The 13781-nt window shown below is 43.2% G+C and overlaps 1 protein-coding gene across 6 annotated transcripts in view; it reads left to right on the forward strand.

Annotated features, from left to right (window-relative positions):
- Positions 1 to 13781, forward strand: part of LOC116996886 (myosin VIIA and Rab interacting protein) — a 242886-nt gene that overhangs the window by 191924 nt on the left and 37181 nt on the right. For all 6 annotated transcript variants that reach the window (XM_033060928.2, XM_033060921.1, XM_033060939.1 and 3 more), the window contains exons 9-10: positions 10254 to 10431; positions 11314 to 11409. In XM_033060928.2, the coding sequence (XP_032916819.1) occupies positions 10254 to 10431; positions 11314 to 11409 (274 nt within the window). The remainder of the gene's footprint in view (positions 1 to 10253; positions 10432 to 11313; positions 11410 to 13781) is intronic.

The raw sequence follows: 13781 nt of genomic DNA on the forward strand, positions 1-13781 counted from the left end.
TCTGCTCTCTCAGTCCAGTTCACCCACCATACATCACTGCCAGCCAGAGAGCAAACGACCAGTTGGCAAATTGTATCCCATTTAAACATTGATGGAGTGAAGGCACCCTGGTGTGTTTTAAGTGCTGTATTAGTCGTCTTTATTTTACAGGATAAAGAATGCATATATAAACAGAAGCTCATCCATAATTTATAGTATATGGAATACCTAGGGATATAGGGGAAGGAGGATTTCATTAAATACACATTATGATCCTCAGGGAATGCAGAAATATACTGGTTAAGTTAATTATAAGGTCCGCAGTGAACTGAAAGTTGTTTTTCTTTTTTTCTTTTTTTTTTTTTCGCTCCATTTGATTTGTTCTAAAGAGAAGGAAGGTTCCACAAGTTTGAGGTCTAGCACTGCTTTGGAAATCCCTGGAGATTTTGCAGGTGCTCTGTACCTTTTTAGGTTTGTCTCAAACAAAACTGCTTGAAGAAAACCTTTTGGAGGAAGAATCCTGTTCAACAGTCATGCAGCACAGTGGAAAGAGTGATTTCAGATGAGGGGGGCATAGCACTGTAGGTACCAGCTGACATCTGTTCATACTTGTCAATGACTGCATCAGAAACATCATATTCATGTCTAATAAATAAATGTGTCATCTCAGAAGGAAGATGGAGCTTTTAACTTTTATACAGGAACTGGCATCAGAAGGTTGCATGGCATGTATTGCTGGGACCTACCAGTGAAGCGGGTGTGCATTCATCCAGAAGCCCATCAGCTGGATCCCAATGGGTAATTGTCTGTATTGTTTCCTTGAAAGGAGCCAACTGCAGCACCATCTTCTTTGCACAGAATGGGAAAGAACAGTGCATTTTGAGGTGGAAAAGCACTCAGTGCTCTAAAAATAATGCATCTTTTTCACTAATATTTACTATTTGAAGATCCAACTTTCTCTAAACACTTTCCAGGTTACAGATAATACTGGTATCTGCTGATTCCTCAGGTGACACTGTAACATTGTAATCTCACTGCAAAAACAGTCTGGATTTCAGATTAAGGAGGCTGTATCTATGGTAATCTGGTTGATTTCCCTCTTTCCGCTGCTGCAGAAGGGTAGGATACAACTAGTCTGTGATTCTGACTCAGCAATTAATGCCAGATTTTAAGGCTCAGGTTGCTAAATAATCAGTGCAAAGCTAAGCATGACAGCGTTGTCCTTTTAAAGTTGTTTGTGTAATTTGAGTTTGTAATTCTTCTTGATATTGGATTACTGGTTTTTGTTTTCACAGTACTATCTCTGCACTTGACAAACTTGAAGCCCATTTTGGATGCTAGGTACACAATCGAGCCCATGCAGGCCTACATTCAGCTGCATTGCGCTTACTGTCAGCAAACCAAGATAGGTTTTAAGGCGTGAAAGGGAATAGGAGAAAGGATGAAGAAAGGTCGTCATTCAGAAGAGTGTATAATGTTATTTTTCAAATAATTCAGCTCATATGTTGTTCTTTGAGCTTTATATTGTTTTAAAGATGCAATCATACATATTGCAGGGTTTCGGAGAATTTTCAGGTCTAACTTAAATCCTATGATGCTCAGAGCTAGGCTGCCTGACAAACCTTGCTTTATTTTTAGATAAGGTGTATATTGCCAGAGGAAGAAGAAAATAAACACAGAACATTTAAGGCTTCTTTCCTCTGGTGTTTGAGTAGGAGACACACTGATTCTCTCTGAAGGACAAGTGCTGTGCTGAGCACAGCTTTGTAGATGAGGGTCAGAGCAGGACATGAAAGGTTACTCAGGAAACTGAGACACCTCGAGATGGATAAAAAAAGAGTAGTTGTGTTTAGTGAAGAGTATTCACCTGGAAAAAAAATGATGTGTTTATATTTAAGGCTGCAGTTAGACCTGAAACATGGGTGCCAACTCACCTCCTCCCCCTACCCTCTTATACACAAGCACTTTTCCAGAGAGGTGTGCTAGTAGCAAAGCAAAATCCTCCTGTCCTACACCAGAACCAGGGATATGGGTTTTGCTGTTCCTTTTTCTCTTCTGCAAGTAATATGGTAATACTGTCACTGCAGGATACTAACTGAGCTCTCAATGTCTTCAAACTGGGAAGTATCTTCCCTGTTTGTTCTTAGTTTCATTTGTTCAGGTTTTTTCAGGACAGATCATAAAACATTCGAAGTGTGGGTGGAGGGAAAAAGAATGGGCTCTAGGTGAATATGTGAGGTGCAGTAATGGCTAAATACATAAGGGTACCTTGTAAAGGCAGTGCGTGGATTACACTTCAATTGGTGTATCTAACCTCTGTTCCAAACTTCAATAGACTTGTTCACATAAATCCATTACATCGATCAAACCATGATACTCTTTACTCCTAGCACTTTCCTATATTGTTAACCCTGTAAGTACAATAAAAGGATGTTTATACTCATATTCTGGGATCAATATGAAATATCCATTATTACCAGCTTACAAATTCCTTGCAAAGAAAGCAGTAGCACTTTCACATGTGGGGCCAGCTTTTTTCCTTTTTTTCACACTATAGATGATGGAGTAGAGCTACGGGCATGCTCACCAGCAATGGGTTTGTTGAGGGAATAACCTCTTTTCTCTCTCCCTTACAACCCTCCTCTCCATCTGGTTAATCAAAGTCAGCTAATCCAAACTGAACCAAAATAAATGTGCACCCAAATGTGGCTCTACATATTACTACACAGCTGTGCAATTCATCCTGCTGACAGACCCATTCCTGATAGCAAATCATTATTTTTGTAATCTTTTTAAAGGTACAGTTCTTTTAAAGGAATCAGATGCCCAAGAGGCCAGTAGAAGGATGGAAAAAATCCATTGCAGTCAGGATATGTCTGTCACGAGTGAACAAAAATCTGGTTTGGGCAGAGCCTAGAAAGACATATGTTCTAAGGCTTTTGCAAGAGAGGGACCAGTCATCTTTGCTTTCTCCTAGCCTGCTGTTCAAGGGTTTGCCCTGATGGCTGAGATATCCACAAGGGGTGGTTAGGAGGGAATTTTCTTTCAACTGAGTGCAAAAATCTGCCTGTTCTTGCCCTTTTTCAGAAGGTTGTTAAAAGCTCCTTTGCCACACACAAGATTAACTAAGGAACAGATGCTCAAAACCCTTGGTATTTCACTCCCACTGCTACATGTCTGGACTGCATACATTTGAGCAGAGCAAAAATTGCTTCCAGGATAAATAGGCTGTGGCAGAGTGACACCATTTGCAAGCTCATACTGTCTCCTTCCTGGTGTGGGAGTTTTCTTACCAAAGGATGCATAAGCTGTTAATGCCAGGGGTTGCTACTGTATTTGCTACCAGACCTGCTGGTTCTGTCTGTGCATTGATTATATTCACAGAGCACAGCTGAGAAGGGGATTTGCTGCACCACTGGCAGGCATAGCTGCAGAATTTGCAAGGGAGGAGAGGAGATCGATAAGGTTGCATTCCACTCATCTATGTGTCAGTTCTAGGTTGATCCCCTGAATAAACAAGGTAGTCCTCAAATCCCAGTTTAGCACTCTGGTCAGAGCTTGCCCAAAACGGGATTCTGCTGTGCAATTCCAGAGGTACCTGCCCTCAGTGTGGGTGTTGAGGTCCCTGTGCCTACAAGGGCTCCTACTGTGGTGACCCTGGAGCTGCCTTGTGGCACCCAGGATTCCCAGTCCCTCATGAGCCTGGGAGAGTCCTTTACAGAATTAATTACAGAATTAATTACTGTTTCACTAGTTATACCAGAATCAAGCATAATGTAAGGGTGGAAACAAGGTGAAATGGGAGAAATGTGGGGGGGAAAAAAAAGCATGATCTAGTTGTAAAGTCCCATCAGATGCTTTTGGTACCTATTTTGAATTCCATTTCAGCTTTTCTTTAGCGAAAGAGGAATTCTTTTTCATCTTTTGGTGAAAACCCATACTTTTTCATATTTTATTGCAAAATTTTCATGTTGTCTCTCTAAATAATATGCATACATATAAGGCAGTTATTCAAGGGAAAGAATCTATAGATTATCAACATCAGACTCAATATTCTCTATAGTGGTTTATAAAGTTGTTCTTGCTTTTGGTTACTTGTTTTGCTTTTATTTATTTGGTGTTTAGAAGAGTGAGCTCATAAATTGTTACTGATAGAAAATTGAATATTTGTATTTATTAAGTGATAGAAGAAGGGATTACTTTTTATTCACTCCTTCTTTAATCTTCAGAAACCACTTTGTCTTGTTTTAAATTTTTTTTAACTGAAAGCCATCAATTAATTAGATTATTCCTTTTAGTTCTAGTTCAGTGAAAAATGAAGGCTCAGTTCTCTCCATCCAGACATTATAAACTCTGCAACAGAAAACCGTGAAGAGGTACAGTGATTCCACGACCATAAGGCGCACCGGACTATAAGGTGCACCTTTTTTTTGCAGCGAGGATCCGTGCCACAAGCAACAAAGTAACAAATTAGTAATGGAATCCCGCGATCGTGGAGTTTACTGGCATGTGCTCAAATTGGAAACATTTTAACAGATTAGTGTAGCCTTTAAACGCAGTCCTAACCCCCTTCCCCGTGCGCAGGGACGGCACTCCCACTCGTCCCTGGTGCCAGCTGCCGAGGCAGGATCTGGGCGGCGGTGGTTCGGAGCGGCTCAGAGCGGTCGGGGCTTGTCACATCACAGAGCAGTCGGGGCTCGCCGCGGCACGGAGCGGTTGTGGCTCGCCGCGGCTCGGAGCAGGCGCGGCGCACCACGTCACAGAGCGGTCAGGGCTCGCTGCGTCACAGAGTGGCCGGGGCTCGCCACGGCACAGAGCGCCCTCCCCGTGCAGTGGGCCCTGGCACTCCCGCCTGTCCCCAGTGCCGCCTCCCCCTTGTGGCTCCATGCTGCTGCGGTGCTTTTCCCCCTCACGGCTCCGCAGAGCCACCGTGCCGTTCCCCGGCTCGGCACGGCGGCTCCTGCCCCCCTCCCCCGCTCGCCTCGGCGGCTCCTCCGCCCGTCCCCCGCTCGCCTTGGTGGAACCTCCGCCCATCCCCCGCTCGCCTCGCTGCACCTCCACCCGTCCGCCGCTCGCCTCACTGGCTCTTCCGCCCATCCCCCACTCGCCTCAGCGGCACCTCTGCCCATCCCCCGCTCGCCTCGGCGGAACCTCCGCCTGTCCCCCACTCACCTCGGTGGCATCTCCACCCGTCCCCCGCTCGCCTTGGTGGAACCTCCGCCCATCCCCCGCTCGCCTCGGCTGCACCTCCACCCGTCCCCCGCTCGCCTCGCTGGCTCCTCCACCCATCCCCCTAGTGGCTCGGCGGCTCCTCCTCCTGTCCCCCGCTCGTCTCGGCAGCTCCTCCACCTGTCTCCCGCTCGCCTCGGCGGCGCCACCGCGTCTCACCCCTTCCCCATGGTCAGCAGCGGCGCTGCCGCTTCTTGCTCCTTTCCCATGGCAGCCGCAGGGGCTGTGCCGCCGCTGCTTTCCCACAGCCGCAGGGGCTGCGCCGCCACCGCTTTCCTGCGGCCAGCGGTGCTTCACTTTCCCCGCGGCCGGCGGCGCCCACTGGCTCTTTGCTTCCCCTGCGGCCGGCAGCTCCTCGTTCCCCCCGTGCCGGGGCCAGTGGCAGCTCCCTCCCTCCTTGCTCAGCTCCTGCCGGCCATGGCCGCCCACTCCCACCCCCCCTTCACGACTCGGCGCTCCTGCGGCACCGCCCCCCCATTGCAGCTCACATTTCCGGGGTGGCAAATGTCGCAACTTTGTATATCAGATAAGGCGCACCGGACTATAAGGCGCACTTCCGGGTTCAGGGGAAAATTTTAGTCAAAAGGGTGCGCCTTATAGTTGTGAAATTACTGTATTTTAAAACGAAGGATAATAATGTGTCTGTAATTGAAACAAACATATCACAGGAGGTGCCACTATGCAGGATTTAATGGGGAACTCATCTGGCTCAAGTGTCTGGAAATGCCTGTATTTTGTGGGCTGTATTGCACTGCCCAGCACTCCAGCATGCAGCCCCTGCCTCTGTGAGGTGTGTGCAGAGCACAGCAAATGATCCACGGGGCTGCACTGCCATCTGCTGATGCACCAATTCACTCCAGAAGCCAGCAGTGTCTGGCTGCAGACTTAAAGGGCAGCCTTGTCATTCATAACACATAAATACACCTAAAATAGCACTTGTCAAATGGGTTGGGAGTTTTATTTGCTAAGGAAGCAGAACTTCTGGCTAGGAAATACACCATGACTCTTTAGCTCCTTTCCTGACATCTCTTATCTTTGTAAATCAAAACCAAAGTTCCTACATTTCTGCCTTCTTTTGAAAATTGTATTTAGTTTCCTGTTTGGTTTTTTTTATACTTCTGGTTCTTCTGCCCTGAGATCTGTTGCAGTCCAAACATGTAGGCATTGATAAAGCTTGAGGGACATGGTTCCTTAACTTGGTCAGTAAAAATACCTTATTCCAAAGCAAACTGATCCAAGAGCCTGTCAGGGTAGCCAGCCTTATCCCCAGTACTTCCATGCATCCATTCACAGGGAAACCACTTGGAGCATCAGCCCCCAGGCAGGCTTCTGAAGCCTGCTCCCTTATTTTTCAGTGTTTTGCTTCCCATACAAATGTCCCCAAGGGAAAGACATCCCCTGTGGATCTACAGATGGGCTGTTGCCTCTGTGAAGAAGAGAGGCACTGATGCAGCACAGTAATGTGTGCTTCTGCTGCCTGCACAGATCTGTGCAGCAGTGAAATCAGCCCACAAGGAAGTAGGATGTAGCCCATGCTGCAGCTATAGGGCTGTGGAGTCAGTGGTGCTGGCTGAGTTTAAGTTGATGCAAATGTGCCAGCCAAGATTAGGGATTTTGCTGTGTTGCCTCACACCAAATAACTAACCTTCTAATTTGCTCTTTATTTGCAAAAACAACAAAAGGAGGTCTTGAGGTAATTTTCATTTCAGATAGAGTCATGGTTTTGATTGGAGATAAACTTGTAGACAAACATTTGCTTTTGTGCTTTGAAAAATACAGTCAATTTAGACTGGCTTGTTCTCATGCCAGGATGTGCTTCTGTCCTATTCCTACACCAAGCTTTGCTATTGACACTCTTTTTTTTGTCATTATCAATGCTACCAGTGATTTTAACTGCTCAGGGATGAATGTTTATGCTTTCTATCCACTCCTGCTTGTCTGAGTAAAACACAATTCTACTATCTCTCTATCCCTACCTAAAACTAACTTTCAGAACAAGAAATAACCTAATGCTCTACTTTTATGTATTTTTCTGAATTGGATCTTATCAGAACATTGGTGCTGCTTGATCATTTCAATCTCTCCAGATACAAGAACTACAGAGAACTGAAAATGTAGTAGTGAAGAGTGCAAGTTCAATAGCATCTTCCTTTTTCAGGATCTAAATATAGGGGTGCAGCCAAGCTATTTTATCATGGCATTACTTTTCTCTCCTTGAACCTTCTGTGACATTGAACCATCCTTAGTGAGAAGAGGTGGTTCTTCTAGCAGAGCAGTCCAAGACAGATTTTATTAAAAATTCACATAAAGTGTAGAAAAATAATGAGGATGGCCTCAAGCCAAGCTTGGGAGGCACCAAAAGCTTTACCCCTTACTGTATTTCAGCTGGATTTCTTGGAAAAATTTCTTAGCAGTGGTTCCTGCCTAATACCAATTTCCTGCTCCACAGAGGCCTTGTAGAAACTGTGGAGAGCAGTATCCCTCTGATATGATCCAAAAGTTTTAGCACACAATTCTAAAAAAACAGCTTTTTGCTAGATAAGCTTGTTTGGTTGAGCTTATTTTGGATCCTAGGCTACTACACCACATGGGACTGTGTCCACTTTGCTTTCTTGTTTTTCAGCTCCTTTCATCCTTCGGGCTGTTCATTTCTCCTTATTAAATCCTTCAAGCTATTGTGTCTCTCCCAGTCCTTCTGAAAGCTGTATCTGCCCTATAGTGTGGATGCACCTGAGCTGGCTTTAAATTGTTCAGGTGCTGGTGGCTGCAGCTTTGCTGCCAAAGCATTAGCCTGGGGGCAGGAGTGCCCAGCTCCTTCAGGAGGTTTCACAGCCCATGCCAAGTTCTGCCTTGTCAGGGTTAAGCTGCTGGCAGATCTTAGGTGAGTTGAGAGCAAAGAGCAGATGCTGCCATCACTGTGGTGGCATTGCTTCACTATGATGTTTATGAAATGGTGAGTAGGCACACAAGAAGCTGCCATTTAAACAAAACAGGAAAGCTGTCAAACATTATCAGAGTCCTAGTTACCGTTTTACTTAAGTTAAGTAAAGAACTTAACTTAAAGTAAAGTTAAGAACTTAAGTTCTTCCTGGTATTCTTCTTAAATATCCAGTTCTTTGAGTAATAAGGGAGAACAGAAACTACAGCAGCCACAACTTGCTGCTTCCAGTATATAACAACTTTAACACAAAGACTTCCAAAGATGTGGCAGACACTGGACCTAATTTATTGAAAGCATGGCAAGTTTGGTAGTTCTAGCTTTACAGTTAAGTGAACTACAGCATAGTTAAAACTCGGCACAGTTCAAGTGGCAAATCTGTGGCAGAATTATTTGTATTTTCCAATATCCTGCCAAGATGAAATCAAAGTTCATGAGCAAATTAAATAGTGAAACAATTTATGTACCTGTATGCATTGCAATAAATTATTTTATTATTTTTTCAGGGTTAAGAAGAATTCAGATGATCTTGATCAGTGAAAGATCAAGTTCAAAGTTTGGAATAGACTAAATACACACTTGAATATGGCTGACTTGTGAAAATAATGCACCTGAAAGATTCCCTATAGTAAAATTACTTTGAGTTTGTTGTGAATAGTTTATATCACTAAATTTAAAAGGAAACACTCCAATGCATTATATTAGGACCTGTGTCTTTGTATGGACAAGATTAACAAAGTTGTGCAGTTGTTGTAGTTATAGAAAATACTTGATTCTAGTGCAATAATTCTGGCTTTTCTTCATTAATTCAGAAGCCAAACTAAACCCTTGGGCTTAATCGTGTTTCCTTTTACTGCTGAGCCAAGGATACAGGAAGATTTGCAGTTAATTAAATCTTCTGGCATGGTACATGGGTCCCGCAGAGGAGCATTTCAGACGAGAGAAGGTGCAGCCAGAAAGTGGTGTAAGTGTGGCTTTTGAGCCAGCAGGATTCCCAGCAATACTTATGCTGTCCTGGGAATTGAAGGGACTTGAAACTAGCTGAAAGTCAAGTTCTCCTTTACCTCACCTGCACCAGTGCAAAGCAGACCTCTGATACAAAGACTGTGCCTTTTTAGAGAAACAGATAGATTTAATTATTTGTAATTTGAACATCAGTAAAAATGGACTAAGATTTGAGAGTGCCAACTTGGCCTGTGGAAAGCAGCTGAGCCACTTGTAACTGGCATATACGGTCTTCTACTGACTCTGCTGGGAAGGCAACTTGACTCAAACTCTGAAAGCCTTGTTTCTAGAACTGCATATGTGATTTGATATGCAAGTGTGAGTTCTACTGAAATCAGCAGGACACTGACAGCACTCAAAGCTTTTTAAAACAAGCCAAATTTAAAGGTGTCTTCTATAACTGACTGACTTCTCTGTGCCTAGGTTAAAACTAAAATGTCTGATCTGCTTATGTGGAACAAAAGGCAAGTAGTAGTCAGGCTGATTAACAATCAAAACAGTATTTTACCTTATTATGCCTTGAAATGTGACCCTCCTAGAAACTAAATAGATGTGCAATTGTAGGCTAAGTTGAGTTCATTAGTAAGATAGGATAAAACTGCTCAGCATATTGGGTGTTATGTATGTATGTATGTCCTAGCAAACAGAATTCTGCATTGAAATTTGCATATCTGTTTCTGGGGAACAGGCTGTTTGTTTGCTTTTTCTTTAGTTTTTAACTTCTGCAAATTGTTACACAAGATGGCCTGTTGAGCCAACAATAGATCATCATGTCTCACCACAATGGGATCCTTTCTGGCTAACTTGAGTCAAAGCAGTTCAGCATCAGTCCTCACCAAGCACATTCCCAACAACTTCACCTTAATTATTTCTCTCCATCTGGTCCATGGTAGTATAAACAATTTCCTGACTCTTTGCACAGCATCAGAAATGCACATAAATAAGCAATCTAATGCTGAATTCTTTTGAATGCATTAAATCCCATTTGTGATGTTAGCACATCCCACACTTCCATGGGCAAATGAATATTAATTATGGTAAGGAGTTGGATAATTAACTACTTCTGTTTTTAAACTGCACTCTTTGATTTTTGATCCCACAGAGGTCTCAGTCTGCATTCTCCCTGGCTAGTGAAGATATGGCCAGCAAAGGACAAGACCTTGCATCATCTGTGACCGAGGCTCTTCAGAGACAGCAAAAGGGACAGTCCAGGAAGCAGAAGGAACACAAGCTTTCTGCTTTACCCAGCTGGAAGAGTGTAGACAGACTAAATGAAACAAGTAAATATTTCTAGTACGAATAAGATTATTTTTCTGGTTCTCACTCACATGTGGAATAAATGCAACTTAAAGCAAGGACCTTCTCAAGATCATTTCTGCTGACCTCTGTGCTTTCAGAGGTCACATGTAAAATGCATATTTGATGTTGCTGTGCCACAGTTTCATTGGGCTATGTCATTGCTTAACTTTCTTTAAAAAAAATCATTCAAAATTTAAGTCTTTATGAAATTGATTTTGGACTGTTACAAAATTTAGACAACTAGTTTGGATACATTACAGGGCTTCTAAGACACAAGAGCTCAAGGGCCCTTCTTAGTCATTGGTAATCTGTCCTCCTGTTGAAGGAGTTTGCAGCCCACTTTATCCCTTCCATGGCACAAGGTAACGGTTCACAAGGTTACATGGTAATCCAGTCATTAAAATAATTCACATTTAGAATTCCCCCTTACAACTTTATTTTCAACCCTGATTAATTCACAAATGCAGTGTTCTGTGCAGCCCTACTCACTGGTGCTTCCACACTAGTTTGAGGAAGCTGTACGAGTAGGAACTTCACAGACCAGCAGCTTCCCTGGATCTGGCCTCTGTCATCATACATTAGGTATGGATGTAAATATGGATGATATGAGATTTCCAAATCAGCTCCATTCCTGAATCAGCACCCTGGGATAGACTGCAATTTCCTGCTTACTTCTAAATGACATAAAGACAGGTTGTAACTGAAGAAGATATCGATGTATATAAGTATCTGAAGGGAGGGTATCGGAGGATGGAGCCAGGCTCTGCTCAGTGGTGCCAAGCAATAGGACAGGAGACAACAGGCAGAAACTGATGCACAGGAAGTTCTGCCTGGATATGAGAAAGAACTTCTTCACTATGCAGGTGACCAAGCGCTGGAACAGGTTGCCCAGAGATGCTGTGGAGTCCCCTTCACTGAAGATATTCAAGAACCCGGATGCAATCCTGTGCCATGTGCAGGTTGGTTGGACTAGCTGACCCACTGTGGTCCCTTCCAACCTAATCCATTCTGTGCTTCTGCAGTTGTGGCTCGTGCTCTTGGGGTGGTCCTGTTTCCATTGTCTCTCTTGTTCTGGCTGAAGCATTTGTGAGGCCGCAAGAGTGTAGCACCAGGCAACTCCCTTACCATGGAGTTGGTTAGTTTTCACCCCTACAGCTGCACAAGGGGAAGAGCTGAACCCATTGCAGCAGCATTCCCTGGCTCCAAGTGTTGTCATCCCATGGCAGAATCTGCTTGTTCTTGCTTCTTCTCTTGTAGCAGCTGCAGTGTTGTAATTCACTGTCCTAGATGTATTGAAAATGGTTCAACCCTTGACCCCTGTAGTATTCTGTGATCTGACCCCTTTCCTTCCCCTCTCCTCTCTGGCATGACCTGGTTGGCTGATGTCCAATTCCCTCTGCCCCCACTCTGAGCCTTGAAAATCCTGTGTCCCTGGTACTCACTCTCTTTCTCTCCTGGGAGCCCTCCAGAAATAAACCTTAGAATTTCTTTAGGAGGAGAGGGCCTCTTTTGTATCTTTTATTCTGTCCATGCAGGGATCTGAGGCTTCCTCCTGGGACTGAGCTAGCCTAGGAGCAGGGGGAAGTCTCTGCATCCCCTGCACTGTAGAACCCATCTGACCCCTGTAGCACATTGGTTCATGAGGCTGTACAAGCAGAAAGCTTCTCTTTTGTGGGGTGAGTTCTCTGGTGCTGTAACTCCCACTGCTGCCTCACTAGGTGCTGGCAAGCAGTAGTTGTTAAAATGTGTGTTTGGGTTTGGTGAGGACCAGGGACCAGGGCTGCCCATCTGTTCAATTTGTTTATCTGTAATGCCAGTTTGACAACAGGGGAGACTGAAATTCAGACAATTTCAATACTTCTTCCATGTGAAAGAAAGTAATATTAAAGTAGCACTAAAATCTGACTTAACCAACTATGCATTACTCTCTGAATTTCTTAATCAACCCACTGTCAGAAGAGTTTTTCTCCTGGGCATTTTAGAGGAAGGCCTATTTTCAGTAAAGCAGTTAATTTGGTGCTTAAATTTAAGAACCCACTTGAATCCCATTGCATTCAACCATTGAGCAATTTAGTATTTAACAATTGCTTAACCATAGCAGAATGACAAATTGACCCAGTTTCTTTTCAGGTGCTCTACACAGAAGATTTATTCTGCTTCTTTCAACTAAAAACCATATTTGTGATGAAATTTTGGTGCCTATTGAGCTAATAGTAAACAGCTGATTGTGGTAATATCTGTAAATATGGTCTCACCTATGCAGTAATACACAGCTTTGTATTATGATACAGAAAACAAGAGAAATCTCAACCAAGAGTCTGATGTGGTAACATCAGTGGACTTTTTAGGCATGTAGACAAAAGTAGTTCATGATTCATTTTGGTTACAGTTCGTATTGGTTTAAATGGTGACTGAAGAGCCAAATTATGATACTGTCCTTTTTTCCCCCCTTTATCAATAGTCTTACAATGAAACGTCTTCAATCTTTTTTTCCTATTCACATGGATGAATGATAGCTTATGCCCAAAGAATTGTGTGAAAAAACCATTCTTTCAAGTAAGTCACTTCGTTTTGAAAAATCAGGAAGGTAGTACTTGACATTGCAGAATAAAACTGGGGTAAAACTGAAGCAGCTTTCTGAATAACAAATTCTCAGTGGTTTTCTATTATGTTTGCCCTCTAAGAGCCTGTCCTTTCTTCCGTTAACTGAGGCTGGTTGACTGATTCTCACGTGGTGTTGTTAAATAGAATAAGGAGATATGGTTTGGGGGAGAAAAAAAGTTTGTGGCTCCCCATTACATTTGTGCAATGTGGTACAGATAAATTCAATTCCTTTTGGAGATTTATATCCTGCAGAGCTGTTGTCTTTGTTTGAAGGAATGATGTTTTAAGGAAGGTTCTTTCTTTCAAGAGACCCCTATACTTAGATTAGTGAGTATAGTTGAGAAAAGTGAACAAGTTCACACTTGATAGCTTGTTCGGTTTTTCTTTCCTCCAAAATCAGGGGTTAAAATAAAGAATTATTAGTTCTCCTTATACACCTGACTTCAGTTATATCCTTGGTTGGTCACTGCTACAAGAGAACTAGTATTGTTTTGATTTCCTTTTAAGTAGGAGTAAGAAATGGATTTTCACAAGTTCTCTGAATTATCTTAAAACTTATGAGGTGAAAACAAGCCAAAAGTATTTAAATTAGGAAGAAATGCAAAATTTGTCATAAAACTCTCATAGCTCCTAAGTTTAATTACCATTTAATTTTTGTTTTGCTTTTGTGGGAGTGTTTTGGTGGTAGTAGTGCACCTCAGACTTTTTTTTTTCAACCAAGTACAGC

This window comes from Catharus ustulatus, chromosome 1 (genome assembly GCF_009819885.2).
Source record: "Catharus ustulatus isolate bCatUst1 chromosome 1, bCatUst1.pri.v2, whole genome shotgun sequence".
In the NCBI taxonomy this organism is placed as follows: domain Eukaryota; kingdom Metazoa; phylum Chordata; class Aves; order Passeriformes; family Turdidae; genus Catharus; species Catharus ustulatus.